The 21346-nt window shown below is 34.4% G+C and overlaps 1 protein-coding gene across 7 annotated transcripts in view; it reads right to left on the bottom strand.

Annotated features, from left to right (window-relative positions):
* PCLO (piccolo presynaptic cytomatrix protein) overlaps positions 1 to 21346 on the bottom strand; it is a 353234-nt gene that overhangs the window by 53508 nt on the left and 278380 nt on the right. For 3 of the 7 annotated variants that reach the window (XM_053926477.2, XM_053926479.2, XM_053926482.2), the window contains 5 exons: positions 13649 to 13742; positions 12892 to 12963; positions 10741 to 10921; positions 8951 to 9145; positions 7583 to 7765 (listed from right to left, as the gene is read on the bottom strand). In XM_053926477.2, the coding sequence (XP_053782452.1) occupies positions 7583 to 7765; positions 8951 to 9145; positions 10741 to 10921; positions 12892 to 12963; positions 13649 to 13742 (725 nt within the window). Of the gene's footprint in view, positions 1 to 7582; positions 7766 to 8950; positions 9146 to 10740; positions 10922 to 12888; positions 12964 to 13648; positions 13743 to 21346 lie in introns of those variants that run through there. The other 4 variants (XM_053926478.2, XM_053926480.2, XM_053926481.2 and 1 more) reach the window with 4 other exon arrangements.

The following is a 21346-nucleotide window of genomic DNA, read 5'->3' as shown; positions in this document are numbered from 1 at the left end:
ATGCTACAACAAACAGTGACTAGTATTTTTCACATCACTCGAATGTAGTCAATGGCTACCAAGAGGAGTTTAGACAATTATTTGATAAAGACTTGTCCAGCCGCATGGGATTTAACTTCTCATTAATTTCATTCACTTCTCTACCTTCCAAATAAATGATTTTCAAATATTTTCTCTCCTCCTGTAGTTGATTATATCCCAGTGGACTGTGAAGACTATTAGTGAGAATCAGAGCCCAAACAAATAAAAATATAATTAATTATGCTTCCAGATATTTCTAGACATGATTAAGTTTGGTTGCATATAAACATAAGTCAATGCATTTTTCTCTTTCAGTCCCAGTTGAGGGTGGGCAAAATTCTTTCTCATTCTTCAGAATTCTTCCCAGATATCTTGAACTGGTTATTCAATAGGCAACACTGGGATAAAAGTTTCGCAGGGTCAGTGACTTTGTCTGTTTTGTGTACTACAGTATTGCTAACACTTTGAAGAGGTCTGGGACATAATATTCATTTTAAAATAAGCATGTATATATGAATGTAATAGATGATGAACAATTAACATAGGTAATTCTGATATTATTCTCTTTAAATGATAAATACATATTTTCATAATTCTTTTTAGCTTTAATTATTTAAAAACATGCTAAATTATGTACTTGAAAATTAGAGTCAAAAATTGGTAAGATGTAAAAACTTAATTTTGCCTCAAATTTGAATCAAAGTGATGATCTTTAGTTTTTCTATTGTTATTTCCACCAACACAGTTAATCTGCAGTATACAGATCTGGTAACATAGAGAATATAATAAAAAAAAAACTTAGAAAAGCCAAATAATTTATAAACAATTGTTTTTTCCAGTAAATTTTACTTTAAGATAAGGATGCATTAAACTTATTCTACCTTTATAATATTATCTCTCAGTCCACCTTAGTTTGGGAATAGCTTGATCAGCTGATAGCCAATTTACCAGTCAGATTTTAAAAAAAGAGAGAATGAATATGAACGGGGGAAACTAAGGGAAGGGCCATTAAGGAACATGTATGAAGGACACATGGACAAAGGCAAACCGGGTTGGTTCGAGGGTGTGAGGTGGGGATGGCTGGGGTGGGAGTAGTGGTGAGGAAATGGAGAAAACTGCACTTGAATAGCAATAAAAATAGAAAGAAAAAAAGAAAGAGAAAGAAAGAAAGAAAGAAAGAAAGAAAGAAAAAAAGAAAAAAGAAAGAAAAAGAAAGAAAGAAACAAACGGATGGACTCCTTTTACATTTTTAAAAATTATTGAATTTTTGAACTTTTAGTTATACCTATCAATATTTATCATATTAAAAGAAATTAAAAATAAACAATCAAATACATTTTCCATTAGCCATCAAAGCAGTCCTGACATCTCATGTAAATGCAGGAAAACTCCACTGTTCCCTTGAGAAAGGTAAGAGTAAAAAAGGCAAATAACATCTTCATATTCTTAAGAATTTTTTGATCTTGTAGACGCGTAACTAGAGGGATCAAGAACACTGTGAGAAAAAGTGGTCTAGGCCTACAGTATACAATGAAGCATTAACTGTGAAGCTGAGAAAAAACAGCACCAGGCTTTCATGACAGTCATCTTAAACCACTAAATACATTAACAATTACTCTATGGTGTCTTTTATTTTTAGACTAAAAAAATCAAGTTGTTCATTTTTCTTGAAAATATTTATTATTATTGATATTGTTATCCTTTTTACGTTTTTTAATCTTCAAAACTTATTCCATCCAGAACTTGAAAACTCCAGGAATATAAGATCTAAATTAAAAATTTATGTATCATAACGATTTGCTTGTCTGTCCCTTCTTTGCTTGAAAAAGCTACTTTATGACATGCAGAGACCTAGAGTAAATAATGAGATATGCTGGCGTAAAATAATATAAATTCTTTCGTAAAAGGGGTTTTCTCCACATAAACATTAAAAAATTTTCTTGTATATTAATAGTTGGATGGAGACAAAATATTTACATATAGAAATTTGAATTATGTGGTATAAAAAGTTCAAGTTATTTATAAAAAGTTCAAAAGTTCAATAGTTATTTGCATATATAGAAACTTGAATTACATGGTATAAAAAGTACTTTTCTATATCTCTCTATATAGATTCTAAGTTCATTTTATATAGTCAAATTAAAATATAATGTGACCGATATAATTTAAAAAAATGTAGTTTTGAATTTGTAATGAAGAGAAGCTAATTTTCCTTTTTATTTCAAGAATATAGCAGAAATTTTAGTCTTTCTTGTACGTTTAAAATTAGGGATTTGTGCTCCTGACTTTTATCAAAGATTTTCTTCTCAAAACACCTGTTTTTGCTTGATTTGTAATGTTAATATACTGATTAGGTTCTGTTCAAATTATCAATTTAACTAATTAATTAAAATTTATCTTTCAGTATCTTAAAGATGAGATACTGTGTTAATGTATTAAACTATGATTATATAGCTATATTATTCATTTTTATTCAAAATCCTGTATTTCTAATATGTTTTCATTTAAAACCCATAAGTGGGTCCTGAATAATTAATTATTTATTTACACATCCCACACAGTAGTGAAATAAAATGAAAAAAGGATAGTTTCCCAATCTGCCTCAGGACACATGAAGGTTCCTTTTATCCTACCCCATACCCCCCAAATTATCACCCCCCAAATTATCTTGTGCAATGAAGAATGGGTGAAATATCATGATTTCACACAATGCAGTACATGGGGATGAAAAGTGGGAAAAATTAGGTAATTCATGGATAGTTAGATGTCTGGATTTAGGCAATACTGTTGCCTAAAGTGGCCAGATAATAACGCCTTTGGAATTCCTCTGCCTCGGGTAGCATTTCCCTGGTTCTATGACCCCTCCTCCCCAGGTGACAAGGTTCCCAGCCCCACAGTCATACTGTCCCGGCTCCCTCACTGTGTCCCCACCAGCCTTCTCATGCTCCACGCTTCTTATTTCTTTTCGCCATCAGCATTTACTCGCCTGTCTCATTTCCTCAGAGTTCTGCTCTCTGGGGGTAATTTCATAAATTACTTTTTAAAAATAATTTTCTTGAGCCCAAAGTAAAATAAGTTGCATTTTAAAAATTAAGTTTAACTTTGTTAAAGACAGATCATAAGAAGTATTAATGGAACTTTGTTGTGTTAAACTCAGGCCTTCATCTTCTTCTCAGATAATGTATTGATAGTCACATCCAATTACACAGGCCCATAGGTGGATCATCTGACTAAGGCACAGCAATACTGAAGACAACTTTGATACTTAGATGGGCCAGTTGGTCTTGCTATTCATGCAGATGAAATGAACACAGAAGTTGCCAGTGTGAATCAAACACACGCTACGGGGATGGCTCTGTGCAGACCCAAGGCTACTACTGGAAAAGACCAAAAATCTCCATTGATGGTAGGTCAGTGGATTCATGTTTGTAAATGAAGGTCCATAAGTAAGAGAGAGTGTCATATGGTCAGAGCTTTTCATTCACTATCTGTGACTCTGCATGTACAACAGGCATAGTTCTGGCAATCCATTTTAGAAGACTAGAGAAAGAGTTGAAAACCATAATCAATCATTCTAAGGAATAGCAGTAACTCTTGAACAAAACTTTAGAAAAACCAGTCATTTTGATTTTCACAGACACCAAAACAAAATGAAACAAAAACCTCATTTCCAGAGAAATTAGGCATAGAACTTTGAAAAATGATATCCAATTTGATTTTCTCAGATTTTACATTTGCTGTGTTCAAATCATTACAGTTTCAATTTCAATTATATTAAACTATCCAAGGATTTTTTAAGGTTTTCTTTTTCTTTTTTACAAACACATTGAAATGAGTTATTGAAATGAGGAATATAAATCTGTTTTTATTAACCTGTTACAAATGTTACAGAAGACTTCACCTCACAACAAACTCATTCTGATTTCTCTTCTTGATTTCCCTTTTGGACCCTCTCCATAAACAGGGAATGCAAAATTCCTTCTGACCAAAGTGACCGTCTCCTTCCAGTTCGAAGAGAATGAGACACTGATTAGCTAACACCTTTTGTAACAGTTCCCTCCATGCCCAGTGCCCTCGGTTTCCCAGCCCAGCCACCCATTCCCACTCGCCCAGGAGAGTGGCTCCCACAGAGTGATGGCTTAGGAAAGGTGCCCCACAGCAACATAAGAATATGAAGCTCTTCTTTGACAGGTGCCGCAGGAGCCTTAGTGAAAGTGGAGTTTCCCGCAGCGGTCTGTGCAAGTAGCTTCAGGCCTGTCTCCTACAACTTGGCCACGCCAACAAACTCCAATCACAATCCCCGCCCAGATTCCTCTTCCCGCCTAACCTCACTGACCCATCCCCAAAGCTCCAATTGCCCAGAGTAGAGGGATTCTTTCTATTCACTCTGTGTTACTGGCTCTAAACTTAAAACTCACCAAAACTCTTAGTATCAACCAAAAATAGCTCCGGACATTCAAACTGCAATTAAAATGTAATAATACATTGAATGTCAAATAAATTCATTATCAAGGTTTTAAGAATGCTTCAATTTGTTTTCATTTTTTTTCATTACTTTTTAAACTCTCTTCCCCGGTTGGCGTCACCTTCTGCAATGACAGGGCCTGCGTTCAACCAAAACAACTGGCTTGAAAAAAACATTTCCAGGGATTTCTAAATACAGAGAGCTGTTTCGGCATCAGGATGTTCTGGCACAATCTGTCTAATCTTTCCCCTCAGGTTTCCAGCCATGCAACTGAATCCTGGAGGGAAAGAAAAAGTTCTTTTTGGCTCACTCCATAATTATTGCCTGACCCATATTTTATGCTACTTCAAGCAGAAATCCGCTGAAAAGCACAGAAAAAAAAAGTTGAACAGCTCTTTGGGGACAATTTCGTCCCCCTTGACAGAAATGACTACAGATACTGATGCATCACACTTGTGCAGTGAGAGGATTTTATGTTCTTGGTTTGTGGCAGTTTAATCATCAGCCTTCAGCAAAGAGGATCATGTAGGCAGAAGAAGTCTAAATTGTATCCCATTATTTCTGGCAACCTCTAATCATTTGTTGGAACTTGAATAAGAAAAAAAAATAAGTAAATGACAGTTGTTTTTCTTGAAATCTGGGGAGTTTAATTTCCAGGAGCCAATGTATTTTAAAAGCAAAGGTAAATTAAGCCTAATAACAAGACAAGGGTTATGCTGCTGATTTTGAAAATTTCAAGCTGTGTGTTCTTCTATTCTAGTCCTCTGACTCTCAAATTGCTTGCTCAGAAAGATATCTGCAACTAATACCCCATCTACCAGGTGCGATAACATGGGAAAATGGGTGACAAGACACTTTGTACGACGTGAAGAATTATTTCCATACAGAGCGTTATTTTCAGGATGCAGATGGGGTCATGTGGGTTTGCCTGTGAGGATAAAGTGGGAGACTTTTATCCAATGTATTAAAATTAATACTAATACTTATTCTGCAGTTACTGAACAGGAACTTGATGACTCTTCATATGTTTATAACTCTTACCACTTTTACTCTCTAAGTTTTGGACTCATTATATGGCATTTTGTATAAATTTAATCCTTTATTTGCCAATTAGTTGTTTGGCAAAATGCATGGTTGAACTATATTCCTGGTAACTTTTTAGTAGCAGGGATATAATGTAACTACATTTTAGAAAACAGGGCATTTGCTTTATCATCTATTAGAATAAAATTAAACAAGAATCCACACTATGGAATCTTGATATTCTTTTGATTGTAATTTCAATAACGAATGATTTCAAGACTCAATCATAGCACCTTAAATGTATGAGAATATCCATCAGACTATTATTTGTAAAAAGGGTATTAAAAACAATTTACTAAAATTGTAACAATATTTATAAAAAATGGGCAAAATATTATACAGTAACTTAAATCATGATAATTAAACACAGAATGTGAAATAAAGGAAGCAATTAACTACTTTGATATTTATAATTACAAAATATTTGAAGGAAGAAAATGAATACCATTAAGAAATCAACAAAACTTATTTGATGAAAAAAGGTGAGAAGAGGAATTTTAAGTATGCTAACTAGAAAAGAGAATTTGTGCTTTGGAGCTAATGTATAAATTGGGCACATTGAGAATTATGCTAACATTTAAGCTAATTGTTTCCTCAGTTACCTGGCTAATTCGAGAAATATCACAATGGTTTACCTTCCATACCGCCACACACCTCTTCCATAGCCCCTAATGTCTAATTAGTTGGGACAAGAGTGTAGTATACTTTCTCATTTTCTGAGAATACAGACAATTTCTATAGGATAGTACAAGGTTTGATTTTAATTTTGTGGAACTATCGAATCATAAAATCAAGTATTTTAAGGTTGGAAGAGACCTAAGGGGCAAACATAGCTAACCTATATTTTTTAAACTTTATTTTATATATGCTTTTGAAGATAATTGTTATATTCACCCTTGTTTGAGTTTTGTCACTGGTAGTGGCACTCTTTCTCTGGGGAAATTCCACAAATGCTGTGTCATGTTAGGGACAGATATAAATTTGCTTTCTTTTCTGATCACAGCTATGGAATCAAGTTTAGATGCATCTCCAGAGCAAGGAAACATAGAATTTGTCTTTCTCTGTCCAGGAACCTGAGAAGACTGTGAAGTAGACCAGATGTGAGAGAAAGAAGTAGTGGAAGCCTTGCCTAAGAATAGCCCAACTCCATTATTTACTTACATGTTTATGTAAGCTCTGTATTCGGAAATAATTTTCTATCTATCTTATAATGTTTTTGACATGAAACTTTGGTCTGCTCCCCAAAGCTCTATCATTACAACTCTCACCAACAATGGAGCAATAACTATGAATACTCTATTGCAAGGAATCAAATGAGAAAGCAAAAACTGACACACTCATTTTAAGCTGCATCGTATAACAATGGCTCAGAACCCAGTAGTTTATGAATGAAATAAAGATACTTTATTTATTACACAGGCACTTGGATATTCACATGCCCAACACGATACACTTGACAACTACGGAAACATGAGTGGAAAATGTCTGTTTGTAGGATAGAGAACTTTCACCATGGAAAGGTGAATGAGTGCATTAACAATTTTTCCTTTACTTTCCTCTAAGAATTTCCAAAATCCACTGAATTTTTTAAAAGTTACACTTGAAATGATATGTAACAAAAACTGATCTACATTATTAGCTGGTACACTAACTTGAATTGAGAGCAGTTTAAAGTTTTATCACAATGCAACATATTTATAGTCATGCTTGAACAGATTAGGTTAGTAGCATGCATTCCATTCTGCCATATGAATACCGTTAATCTATTTCCCAACAAAAGTCAAAAGATGCCCGGTGCATAGAAAAATACAAATCACTGTAGTCAGTATATTATGGGACTGATCTTGGGACTTACATGGTGATGATGAAGTCCTGAAATGCCATGCCCACAAAAGCACATTAAAAAGTGGATAAACATATTTTTACCAGACAATCTCTAAAAATTAAAAGATGAGGGCTTTAAATTTGGGGAATGTTCTTGCTGTGTGCTTTGAACAGCGCCTTTCTGCTCACCTCCTTCTGGCTTGACTGGTCCGTCAGACATCACCTTCCTGAGGGCTAGCTGGCTTTGGTCTTGGTTGCCATTGGCTGGTGGAGGCAGATTATCAGACTGAGTTCTTTGAATGGGGAGGACTCCTGCTATGCTGTGTCTGTGCTGCTTCCTGGCATGATTAGACTGACCGCTTTTATGTGCTGCTGTGGCAGTGTGGGTGAAATGGAAACCCAGAGTATGTATCCTCAGATGAAACCAGCTTCAATGCTAGTCATGCAAACAGAAGTGATCTTTTGCTCTATTGAAATAAGTTGTGCTTTCAAATGCCCAAATGACACCACATGCACAGCACTAAAGGGGGTTAAAACTGGCTGTTTCTTTGGACATGACGACTTGGGGAGATAGGGGGAATGTGTTCATCTTTCTCCATGGTCTGGCTGGTGCCTCTTGGAAGTTACAGCACACCCACATTTGTAAAAACCTCTGTTTAAGGCTTTATGTATCAGTTGACTAAGTTTTCACAAATTGAATGAAAATGCAGCAGTTAAGATGGGTAAATTGTTATGCTTTAAGTGATATTTGACTGTCAAAAGATTTCCAAAGGTTAGAAAAAAAATAACCTGTACGTTCCCTGTTATCATATACAAAGTAGGATCCAACAGAACGGACCTGATTGTGTTCCTCAATGAGGTTGTACTGCCTCATCCCATGTGCTTATATACACATTACTATTATACTCTTTCTTGAGAGTATAAGAAACGTGATTTTCTTCATAGATTTCTTTTTCCGAAAGACCATAAAGTTTCCCACATGGAAAATGACAATGTTTCACATGCATAATCTATTAATATTTTAAAGCTTAAAATGGCTTTTCCCCCTAGTTTCTAAAACTTGACTGTTGGTCGTATTACTCCTCTGCCTCAAATTTGAGTGTTTTTAGATGTGAGAATCTCATGGACAATCTGCTTTAAATGCTTGTGTGTGTGCTTTTTTTTTTTTGGTGTAATGCCTGGAGAATGGGCAGCTGCTGTGCTTGTAATTCCTATATTCTAAAGGATAGTTCAGTGCACACGAAAAGGACACAAGACATCGTCTGCCTGCAAACATCACAGACACAGCCACCAAATACCATGAGGCAGGTCGGATGGATGGTGGAGACAGAGTAGAAACAGCCAGTTTTACTGCACTCTATGTAAATTAAAAAAAAGTCTAAATAAGAAGGAGCGTATTTATGTATTGATAGTTCTTACACAGACAGAGGGACAGAGAACAGAGTGAGCAGGGTGTGCCAAAAACAGAAAGCGAACAGGAAAGGAAGGACAGCGGGAAAGAAAGGCAACAGATGAACATTAAGCTGCCATGCTGAGGAATTTATTTGCGTCTTTTACTTGGTTGAAGGCGGAGTTGTTGCACAGCAGCTTCCGCAGCGGCTATAGCAGCCCCTGCGTCTTCCAGGTGGGTCTGAGTGACGCTGGTTTTGCTTTGGCTGCGAGATGGTCCATGAGAGCGGAGATGGCCTTCAGATGAGGATTTCGAGCTACCGGGACTACTATGGGATTTCTCAATGGTGGGAACCTGCATGTCTGGTTACAAGAGAGCAAAACATGAGTTAACGTTTCCCCAGCATTTCTCCTGTCAAGCTTGGTCTCATGTAATTTGAAACTGTCTTGAGATTTAGGTTAATCTGTTTCTTTGGCTCTTTTATGGGACTGCTTACCATACAGTAATATGATTAAATATTTGGGAAACAATTTGGGGGAGGAAAGGCAAATGGATAAAAATCTTGAGAAGTTTGAGAAGAGGAATACATTCTAACTAACCTTATGTGAAGGAATATATTATAGTTTCACCAAGCAATTCTGCTAATTCTAAGAGGGACCAGGTAAGGCTAACATTGTCGCAGGAGGAGTTGTAAGCAGAAATGTAGTGAATTCTTGGATGAAGTGGGTGAGTCGCTAGGACATATTAAAGGTGAAGACTGTAGAATCCTCACATCAGTTGATTTGGAGAATGTATATGCACATCCTAACAGTCATAGAGAGAGAGGTCTTTACACTAATGATCTTCTAGAATGTTAATCAGGCCACAGTTGATCTGGCCCTGTGGAATCCATAAGTAATCTGTAAAATTCATCCATAATAAATCTATAGCACCCATTGTAGTCAGTGGTTTGTCATATCAATTTACTATGTCCCACTGGACGTGGATGGCCTCCATTTTCTATTTCCCAGAACACTTGTCCTTATATGCCATTCCTTTCTAATGGCAAAGGACCCTTTTCAATTGGATGTACTTTCTGAGAGTAGGAAAGAAGGAAGCAATATTAGGTCCCGTATAAAAATTTGTATTTAATATTTGTAAGTAGTTCAGCATATCAATGTAAGATACTGCATGGTTATCTCATGCAGGCAGTAACTCAGTTTATGATGAAGATTAAGGTTGTGTTGTAGGGTAATTGGTAACGAACCTCCCAAAGGAAAAGCTCATTCAAATGGGAATGCTGTACATATTTCCAAAAGCAAGGATTGGTGGTGATATTTTCAAAATATTATTTGTTTTTTAAAAATGTCATAGAAATAGCTCAAGTCAAACATTTATAAAAAGTTTAAATAAATGTCAGCATACCAATTAATTTGATGACAGGGAAAAATGTTTTGATGTGATAGTAGTAAAAAGGAGGAAGCGAACTTATATATAATCATACATTATATGTAATGTGTAAGAATGAACATACCTATGAAAAATAAGTATTTCAACAATTAGAAGAAATATTTATAAGTGATAATGATGATTATGCCTAGTCAATGAACTACTGAGGACTTTTATACTTTCTTTAAGAAACACCCCAATTCATCTTATAAAATCATATTGTCATGGATTTTGAGAGCTGGAAAAGAACCAATAGCTCATATATCCAAAACCTATGCCATTTTACAAGTTAAAAAATGGAGAGCCAGCAAGGTGAAGATCGCAAAGCCATAAACCTAATCATGGGCTGATCTGAGACTCCATCCCATTTCTCCTCATTCCATATGCATTATTCTTTGCATTATATTATATTAAATATTTTCTAATAGAATTCAACCCACAAAACATATTCAATATACAGGTATACATATTGAAGAAGAAACTGCGTGAACGAAAAGACGAAGCTTTTTCTACTTGAAATATCTCCTACCCTTGGCTGGGTCAGGGAAGATCCCATGGCTCCTGCTTTTGATGACGGACGGCTTTGGGGGCTGCTGGCTGCTCTGACTGGAGTGGGACTTGCCATGATCAATGCTTTCTGTCTGTTCTTTGAGCGGGTACCACCTAGGAGTGTTATCGAGGTGAGATGTGCTAGACAAATCAATCAACACCTGAAAAAAAGCACGGGGAAGTCAATAACATTTATAAATTAAGCTACTATAAATTCATTACTTTTTTCTGTGATCTGAACATTTTTCAAGGATATAAACCCAAGGACAATGAGGTTGTCTTCCTCTTTTTCTTCACCCATAATATTGGGCATAACAACTGAGGCATGCTAGATACTTAATGAATGTTTGGTTAAATCGAACTGTATAAAATCTTGGACTACTAAGTCAATTTTTTGGTGATAATGTAAAAGGTAGAATGAAAAGTCAATCTCCTTATGAAATAAAGCTTTGTTAAATGGACATGTTCTGGTCCTCGACTTGGCTAGCAGTTTTGAAGATTGATTTTAGTTATGAAGGTCAAAATAAAAAAAGAATGAATAATTTGCAATTAATAACTCATGCTCTCTATTTTAAAACATACTTTAGTTCACATCTGAAATAGGGACATAACTAACAGTTTAGGATAAGAAAGCACTGTGTCATGGCTTAATTGGTAGTGTTTTTTCTTTCTTAGCGTTTCATCAATAATGGTGTGTTTTATAGTTGCTGGCATCTTAGACTTAATGAGATATAAAAAGCGAACACTAGCAAATGAAGATATGTTCTAGGTTCATGTAAATATACACAGACTATAAGGACTTCATTAGGCCAGTTTTCTGAAGCAGGGCACTGAGTCAGACATAACTCTATATTAGAGTAGACTTGTGTAAGATCAAGGTTAACCCAAGTGGCTGCACCAGCATGGAGCCCGCAGGTGAAGGTCAGATGGTCCAGTCTGATGGAAAAGCAAGGGACAGAGTCTCGGAGTCAAACAAGCCCTCAGTTGCCCAGACTAATACAAGTCTGTTGTCCCTATCAAAAGGACATCATATTTTCTAGGTGTTATACCTTTTTGGAGATGACTTTTTTAACAATAATTTACAACTTCTGCTCTAAGCAAAGCTCACTACTCAAAATATATACTTTTGAAATATGATAGATAAAAAAAATCACAGGATAAGGCCTACTTTACCAAATTTCATGTTTAGGTTAGATTCCTTGTGAATGTACAGAAAACTATATTTATTGTTATCTCTTCCAGTTTGTTTTTCAAAATATTGTGAGAGATTTTTCTCTGGATACTTGAAAGAAATAAGAATGTAAAATGTCACGAGTCATCATACATGCAGTGAGAGACAGCAATTAAATAACCTGACAAAGGCTTTTTAAAAAGTCCAGTTAATTTTATAATAAATTTATCTTAAATCTTTAACATAATCATTTGAATTCAAAGCATGATCATTTATCTTTCTATCAAAACAATATATAATTTTATTCATCAATGTCACTCCAAAAAATTCAATTAAAAATCTGGAAAAAACAATCCCATAAGGATCAAAAACAAAATGTAATAAGTGAACCTAACTCTGTACTCGAGAGATTATTCCATGCAATTTTATTTTTATTACATTTTTAAATTTTAATATATTTTATTGATTATGCTATTACAGTTGTCCCATTTTTTTCTCCCCTTTATTCCCCTCTGTCTTGTAATCTTCTCCCACCAGGATCCCCCACCTCAGTTCATGCAGTTTTAAAAGACAGCGATTTGACTCTATATCCATCCCTATTGGGTTATATCCTAAGGACAGAAAGAACTGCAAAAATTTTTAAACACATTTAATGTTTAAATCATAATGTTCATGGTGGTATTTGTATTGGAATTCTTAGACTGTTGTTGTGTGTATATTGTGCAATAAAGCAAGTGAGTAAAAAATCTTACAAATTAGTAAGTACATCAAGTGGCAAAGTAAAAACCATTTATTGAGTTGTTATTCATCTACTCAAAGGGTAATTAAAAATAAATTCTATCTACCAAAGGACTCTATGCAGAAGTGTTTATCTTATGAACTTAAGAAATATGCTTTGCATAACGCTTTAATTGGTAGTTCACAACAAAAGCAAATAAGGGAAAAGAAATCAAAGCTCACCTCGCCAAGAAAGTCATTGGAAGAAAATCTATCATAATCCCACACTGTCACCTCCAGCGTTTTCTTCTTGAGCTACAGTTCAAATCAAAAGGTTATTCACGCCATTTCTCATCATTAATCTTCATAACATTCGTATAATAGACTCATCTATTTTCACTTCCTTGAGTCTTTCCCCTTATATAAAAATACTTTAAATATTATCTAAAACTATCTGGGCTTATATTTAATATTATATAAAGTATCAATGGTTTTGTAGTCTAACCTAGTATAGTATCATGAGATCTCACTATTTTATAAATTTTAGTAATTCCCTGTTAATCCACCCCCATCTTTAAAAGTAGAAATTAGAATCTATAAATACTTTTTAAATACATGGGATTCATAGTTGCAAAACTGTCTAGGCTATTTAGATAAAGTATTTGAATTAAGAGTTTTTTTGTTTCTGTAAATTCCCAAAAAACATAGTAGCACTGTATTACTTCTGCAGGTAAATTTAACTTATCTTAAATTCAAAAATCTGCATTACAATTTATATTCAGCTTCTCCTTCATAGTCAAATTAGAAATCTTCCAGAGGGCAATAACAAATCTCATTTCACAAGACAACTCATCTGTAAATTGTTTCACATGGTTGTCATCTTCCTGTCCTAACTGTAGTCTTCTCTCTCTGAATTTCAGATCACAGGCCTTCGATAATTTTGTCATTACTATTCTTCCATCAGCCTAAATCTGTCACGTAGCAAATAAGTATTGCGTACCTGTTCCATGGAGATACTTTTATAAATTACTGTTTGATTCCACTCAGGATTAAGACTTTTCTGAACATATTTAGTCCTTCTCTTGTACTCAGCACTGAATTGGAAGAAAAGAAAGAGTAACCTTGATTATTCACCTAAACTGATGACTTCATAGTCAACCTGAAGGGCATGCAGACGTTTTAAGATGCTATTTTGTTTTGAATCACTATGCAATCATCTCATTATCCTCATGTCTCAAAACTTATTTTAAGTTACATGAACAGTGAAAAATTTTAAATATGTTGGATGCCTCTAGGTTTAATTGCCCTAGAGTAGTTTTTCAGGAAAAAAAAAAAGCTCATTTCAGGTGTTCTATTGATCCTATAATTTTAGAAATTTCCTCTTTCCTGAATGAAGGAGATAATTACATGAACCATATAGTTACATTAGTAACTTCTTGTGTCATAAATAATAATTCAGTATTTAACTTTCCAATATTTTTGCATCTAATCATGTCAGCAAAGCCAAGTGCTCTTTTAATTCATTTTTCTATAAATACCATATGACCTCATCTATAAGTGGAACCTAATCAACAAAACAAACAAGCAAGCAAAATACAACCAGAGACAGTGAAATTAAGAACAAACTGACAGCAACCAGAGGGGAGTGGGAGGAGATAATGGGGTGAAAAGAAGGAAGGGTCTTCAAGGAACATGTATAAAGGACACGTGGAAAAAGCCAAAGAGGGGAAGGATGGAGGGTGGGAGGCAGGGATGACTGGGGGTGGGGGGAGTGGTAGGGAGAAAATGGAGACAACTGTACTTGAACAACAATAAAAAAAAGAGAAATAAGAAAAAGATCTATACAACTTCCTATGTCCAAACACACAAAAAAAGTTGTAATAATTGCTTGACTGGGGAAAGGATAAAAAATGAACATTTTTAAACTTATGTTTCAAATATATTCTGACAGTTTTAGTAAAGTAGGATATTTAATCTAGTTATAAAACCAGTTTAATTAAGTATAAATTCTTGGTTTATGTCAATAGTTTATATTACAAATGATGAACCAAAACTAATTTTTTTCTCATTTATTACAACCTGGAGCATTTGAGTTTAATCTTGACTTTCCATTCACTCTGAACAACAGTTACAAGTTTATATTCTACAAGTTTAAAAATAACTTATCTGAGAAAGAAACAAGGAGCTTCTACCCTTCACAACAGCATGGATGGAACTGGAGAGCATTATGCTAAGTGAAATAAGCCAGGCAGTGAAAGACAGATACCATATGATCTCACCTATAAGGGGAACCTAATCAACAAAACAAGCAAGCAAAATACAACCAGAGACATGGAAATAAAGAACAAACTGACAGTAACTGGTTGCAGGGGGGGGGGGCAGGGATAATGGGGAAAAACAGGGGAAGGGCCATCAAGGAACATGTATAGAGGACACATGGACAAAGCCAAAGGGGGCCAGGGTGGGAGGCGGTGTTGGGGTGAAAATGGAGACAATAGTGTTTGAACAACAATAAAAAAATAACTAATTTCTACGACCTATCCTAATTAAATTTTACAGAGCATCTGTAGCTGGCATCGACCAGCTGATGAGGTTGGATTACTGCTCTCTGCTATGAGCCAGTGGTGCCCACACAGACAAGGCCTTTCTCTAACCCTCCCAGGCTTTTTCTGAGTTTTCTTTTTTCTTTTCTTTTTTTTTTTTTTTTAGTTTTAGGTACTCTATCATCTTTTAATCTCTTAAACTCTCAAATAGGTGAACAGCAAAGCTTCATATCACACATTATCATTCAGGATGCTTTCATGCATAGTAATGAAAATTGGTTTGACTGCAATTTATTTTTGGATATCTCTCACCCTGTCCTTGGTTCTTCTCAAAAAACTTACTCAAGACAATACAAGAAAATATTTAACTTGCATTTCTTTCCATTGTTACCATGATACACACTTGTACAGAGTGTAAAATGAAATTTTATCCAGTACTGTGGGATTTACATTTATATTTTATTCTTGGTTTTAATGAGGATGTTTCTAATCTGTCATCATTTAGCATAAATGCTGCTTTGGGGATCAAGAGAAATATGTTTTATCATATTAATGATGTACCAACAGTTTACAGTTCAAAAGATTTTATCCAGACAGATATTCAATATTATCTAATGCTTTTTAGTGTCTAAGGAAATGATAATATACTTATATGTTAGTATTTGATATGTCAATTTATATGATAAGGTTTTCTGATATTGAACTAATATTTCATTCCTAGAATAAACCATGTGTAGTCACTTGTATTCATCTTTTAATATACTGCTGTGTTTGCTAATATTTTATTTATAATTTATGTTTACATTCATAAGTGGGATTGTTCTGAGTTTTCTGTGTAGGCTTACGTCTCAGGTCCTATGGGCACCACAATCCTGAAAACCAACCTGCTTCTCTGGGGTAGTCATGAGCCTGGCCTTCACAATTTACTTGTCTCTAAAGAGGCTGGATCCTGACCCTCGATCTGTAGTTCTGTTCTCAGCTACAAGATTACCTCTTGCTACATTGCTGACCGCAAGCATCATCACATCCTGGAACGCCTACTAGTATTCCCCAGACTCTAATGTACCTATCCATTCTAGATAACACTACTGGGAATAATGCTCTAGCCCATGATCAACTTTTATCTTTTTTCTCTCTCTGGTTTTCTTTTCTTTTCTTTCTTCCTTTCTTCCTCTTTTCTTTTTTCTTTTTCTTTTTTGTTATCAGGCATATGCAAGGGCAGTGATTCCTAACACTGATTGCATGTTGGGATCACTGAGGAATCTGTGTTCCCAAGGGTGGATGCTGGGGCAGCCAGCACCACACCAGCATCTCCCTCCCTGCAGCCCAAGGAGATTCTGCTTTAATTGGTCTGCAGTGAGACTTGTGTATTGGAATTGTTTAAATATCCTGGGTAAATCTAATGTGTAGACAAGATTGAGAACCACTAAACTTATGTCTCCTAAGACCTCACCTTTCAGTCCTTGTGAACTGAATCCAATTTAAGAAATAAAACAACACTCTTCTGAATTCCAACCAACTCACATGAATTTTCAAAAATAAGAACAGGATTTGACAATTTTGTCATTGAAAAAACTTTGTGGAAATGTTTATTCAGTGATTTAAAGAAGCAGGTACTCTCATAGATTGCAGACAGAGTATAAATTTGTACATACACATTTTAGATAAACTTGTCAATATCTAGTGAAGTTTCAGTTTAGTTACCCAAACACTCGAAAAATTCCACTTCGACTTACTCCACTTCTACCCTAGAGAAATTCTCCCAACCATACACAAGGAATCTTGTTCAAGAACATTCACCACAACATTGATTCTAATAGTACGTTGATAATGAATAAGTAAATACATTAAGATATAGTCATTCAATGAAATAGTAAGCAGAAGTTAAAATGAGTAAAATATACCTTTATATACTAAGAAAGATGTATCTTAAAAAATTATTGAGCAAAAATTTGCAGAAGGATAACTCTAGTTAAATTGTAATAATTTAAATTTAAAATCAGGTGGAATAATACTGTAAATTATCTATTCACACATGTTTATATGGATATCAACACATTAATTTCATAAGTCTCTTAGGACTTATAGATACCAAATTCTATTTAGTGGTTCTCTCAGGTGGACAGAAGAATGGTTTCCGAGGGCTTAAGGAGTACCTGTAAAATGTCTTTTATCAAAAAGAAAATGTTAGGAGTTGATGAAACTGTATAGCAATAATGCAGATATCAAAGTCTCTCTATAATTTTCAGTAAGTTTAAAATATTTTAGAATAAGATAAAAATAAATAGAGTAAGCTATATCCCTTTACATTTTATGTTTTTCTTTTGTTATTACAATTCCTGGCTATTCTTCTAGGCAGGTAAGCTTAGAAAAAAAACATGATACTATGAGCTTTAAAGTCTCTATTTGTTTCAGACTTTGATAACACATTGATAAGATCATGGTAAAAATATATTAAAGATAGGATTCCTAATATAGTGAATAGTAGTAAAATTAATTTTTCAAATTCTAAAAAAATAAATGCATAATTTGATAACAAAATGGAAATTAATGTCAAATGCAAATTCATGTACTTTCACTAAAATTCTAAATGTCAATATATATAACATTAGTCTGCATTATTGAAATGTGTTCAAAACAATTTATCAGTTACCATTTTTTCTTAATAAATATGAATAATTGGTTTAACTTTTCACATGTGTGTTTTAGTCATTTTTTCTACTAACGCATTTAGCAAAAGCTATTGAATGCCAACTCTATAGGAGGAGCTGTGATTTTCTATCAATATACATATAATTGTATGGACATACCAGTATACATATGATTCACACATGAAAAGCACTTTATAAAGTGAGCAAATCAAAATAAAAACAGCTAACATTTATTAAGGACTTACTTTTATCCCAGGCAGAGTTCTAAATGCTTTTAATGTGTTAACTCATTTAATCCCAACAGCAATTCTATGAGACAGGTATCATTTACTGTTCTATTTTATAGATTTAAAAAAAAAACCCCTGAAGCTCTGAGATATAAGCTTGTTGGGAAGATTGCATCATTATTAATCAGTAGGACCACGATTCAAACACAGGGAAAGCGGCTGCTCTTAAACATATGTGATATGAACTCAATTGATTAGGCTCATCATAGAATGTGAATAACCCATCAATTTTCTTAATTGCAGGCTTCATTAGCTTAAGTGTCTAGTTTGTCTTCTCTCCCCTATAATTAAAAATTTTATATCAATTTAAATATAGATATTTCCTATTTAAATATGTATTTCATATAGATAATATAAATTCCATATGATGTGTATGTACATATAAAATATCATTAAACAATTAGGTAAGTTTCAGAGTTGCTTGGGGAAATTCTCAATGATATATCCTAAGAGTGTCATAGAATTAAGGATAATTACTATAAATATTTATTTTTCCCAGATATACTCAAATAACTGAAATTGTTTGGGGAAAATTTAGATGTTCATTTTAATAGAGTACCTTAATTTTATTAATCAGTTTGATTCTCCAATTCCCTCCACACTCAAGGTATCCAGCGCCTCTAGGATTAATGGAGGTAAACACACCTTGTTCCTGAGCCCCCCTCCACCACCCACAGTCTTCCAGTGTGAATGCCAGTGAATTCCTTTGCAGTCATTTTGCACTTGAATTTCCTGACAGAGGATATGGCCAGACAAAAGCATTCCTTTGGTAACAGGTTTTTTTAAAAAATAATTATCATGTACTGACCAACTGGAGCATGATCCCAATGGGCTGCGATGCCACATTACACAACTGAAAATTCCACGATTCTGTGGATTCACAAATTGAAGATGTCCAGGTAATCAGGGGGCTTAAATGCGAGTACAAATTCAGGTTGAGAAAATAGGGGAGCTCATTTTCTTTTTTCCTTCCTTCCTTGTCTGGTAAACAAAATTAATTCCCTCATTAGAATGTTATATATTTGGAAAATTAGGCCACATTTAACAATCAGAAGTTTTCTAATAAGGATTGAGAAAAAAAGTCAATTTATCCATATGGGAAATGGTGTTTATATTTTTTTAAAAAACCCTAAACATTCATTCTTGTGAAGTTTTGACTAATTTCTTTTTTCTTTCATCTTTTTATTGGCCAGTCAATTTATCATAAGCAGATATGCTTTTAAGATAGGTAGCAAAATATATTTAAAATAAATTATTCTATCTTAATCCAGCTGAAAAACAGTTATCTGAGTTTCTCTTTTTAATTTCAAAAGAAATATTGAGAATGAAGAATGGAATATGATGGCCTCCTTGTATTTAACTTTTATAAAATTATCTAAACTAAGATCCTCATTAAAAATTTTATTTGGTTTTCCTTTATTGGAAATATATACATATATTCCTTTAATGCAAAAGTATACATCCCATAAAGAAATACAGTATATATCAGTTTTCAAAACTAGTCTTCTTTTAATTTAGAAAGATATGCAGAGCAGACCTCATTTTATAAACTCTGTTTTTCTGCGGAAGAATGTGTTCAGGGACCATCACTTTATTGTCCTCTGTGTTTCCTGAGGTCAAAGACAATGGGTGTTTTGTCAACCCTAACCACAGCACCTGGCTCAGTGTCTGGAGCAGTCTGTGCTAAGTGTTTATTGGATGCACCCTTAAAAAGATCTTCTACTTTTTCCCCTTTAAAATTTACTGCAATAAATTAATTTTTGGTCTTCAAATTGTAAATAAACATTACAACACCTGTGTCAGCTTTACATAGGTCATGTAGGAAATAGCTTATGCTAACAAGGGTGTTTAGAGAAAGTCCTGCCAAGGAACTAGGTTTACAGGTATCATGATAACTAAAATCAGCTTCATTCATACAAAAATCTCATTATTGTGAAAAAAGGCTGTGCTTTGTCCAATAGTGTAATGAGAGAAAACCATAACGAGATCTTCCAGATATCCTTACTTCTATTTCTCAATTATCCAGGGGCAAGTATTGAGTCCACAGATTCTTCAGGCTCTTTCCCTGTCTTTCTTTCAACTCATCTTGGCTGACATTTGGGCTTTCTGAGCTTGTGAGTATTTTGATCAGAGGGTGGAAAGAGAATATAAAAGAAGATAAGAAAGCTGGACCAGTGAAATGCTTATTAGTTAACAGGAGATATATTTCTTTAATGTTAGGAATGATGGATGTATTATACTTTATCATTGAAGATAAGAAAAACATTGGGTTTTCTATATGGCATTCTTTAAAAAGTTACTTTAATGCAGTAGCCTAAACATTCTGTATCTCTTTTTTTCCATAGATAACTGACCATTGGCTACATGAAGTTTAATATACATATTACTAGCAATAATAGCAACTGACATTTATTTAGAGCTTATTAAGTGCCATACAATAGGCTTATCACTTTTGGTGTATTACTCTGTGTGTTTCACCAAAGGCCCAGGAGGGAGGCTATTGTAAGCTTTTCTAGCAGAAAAGGAAATAGTTTTGGAGAAACCTCACAATGTGGGAGGGCTGAAATTCAAAGCCAATTTTTTAAAGACTTGACTCACTGGCCTCTTCAGCTTAATTTACAATGTCATTACCTTGTCATTATAATCCCTTCCCACACTGACAGCTCTCAGAGATGACTAAAGCGACTTTTAGATGAAAGGTATGACTAGAAAGTGATTTCTAGATCTCCTAAATTATAATCTAACACGACTTAGGCCATTTCAATCATTATTTACACTTACAAAACATGTTCTCTTCTAAGTTAAATATATACAACCACTGTCATTCTGTCAATGGATCCCCAGTTTCTCTAGATAAAAGATAAGAAGGATCTGATTAAAGTGGTTGATAATGTCTGTTCTAAAATGACACTGTCTCTTCGAACAACTGATTTTGCGTGTCAGTCTGAGAGGTATGGATGGGACCTGACGCGAGAGAGCCCATCATAACGGGCAACTTTTCTCAGTTACTGCATTTTACTGTTTGCCGTCCTTATATGGCTGCAAGGAAACAGAGTTTCTGGGCACTAGAAAGACTGTGGTGACTAATCTAATTCTTTAAAATATTGAAATATTTATGCCTTGAAGAATCAGAAACAGCCTCTTTTGGGCACAGTTTGTCAGGATTAGGAAAAATGTCAAATTTTAATGTCACCGACAAAAACAAATCCTGTACCAT

This window comes from Desmodus rotundus, chromosome 6 (assembly GCF_022682495.2).
Source record: "Desmodus rotundus isolate HL8 chromosome 6, HLdesRot8A.1, whole genome shotgun sequence".
Taxonomy (NCBI): domain Eukaryota; kingdom Metazoa; phylum Chordata; class Mammalia; order Chiroptera; family Phyllostomidae; genus Desmodus; species Desmodus rotundus.
Note: the sequence above shows the minus strand (reverse complement) of the source record. Positions and strands in the feature narration are given on the sequence as shown.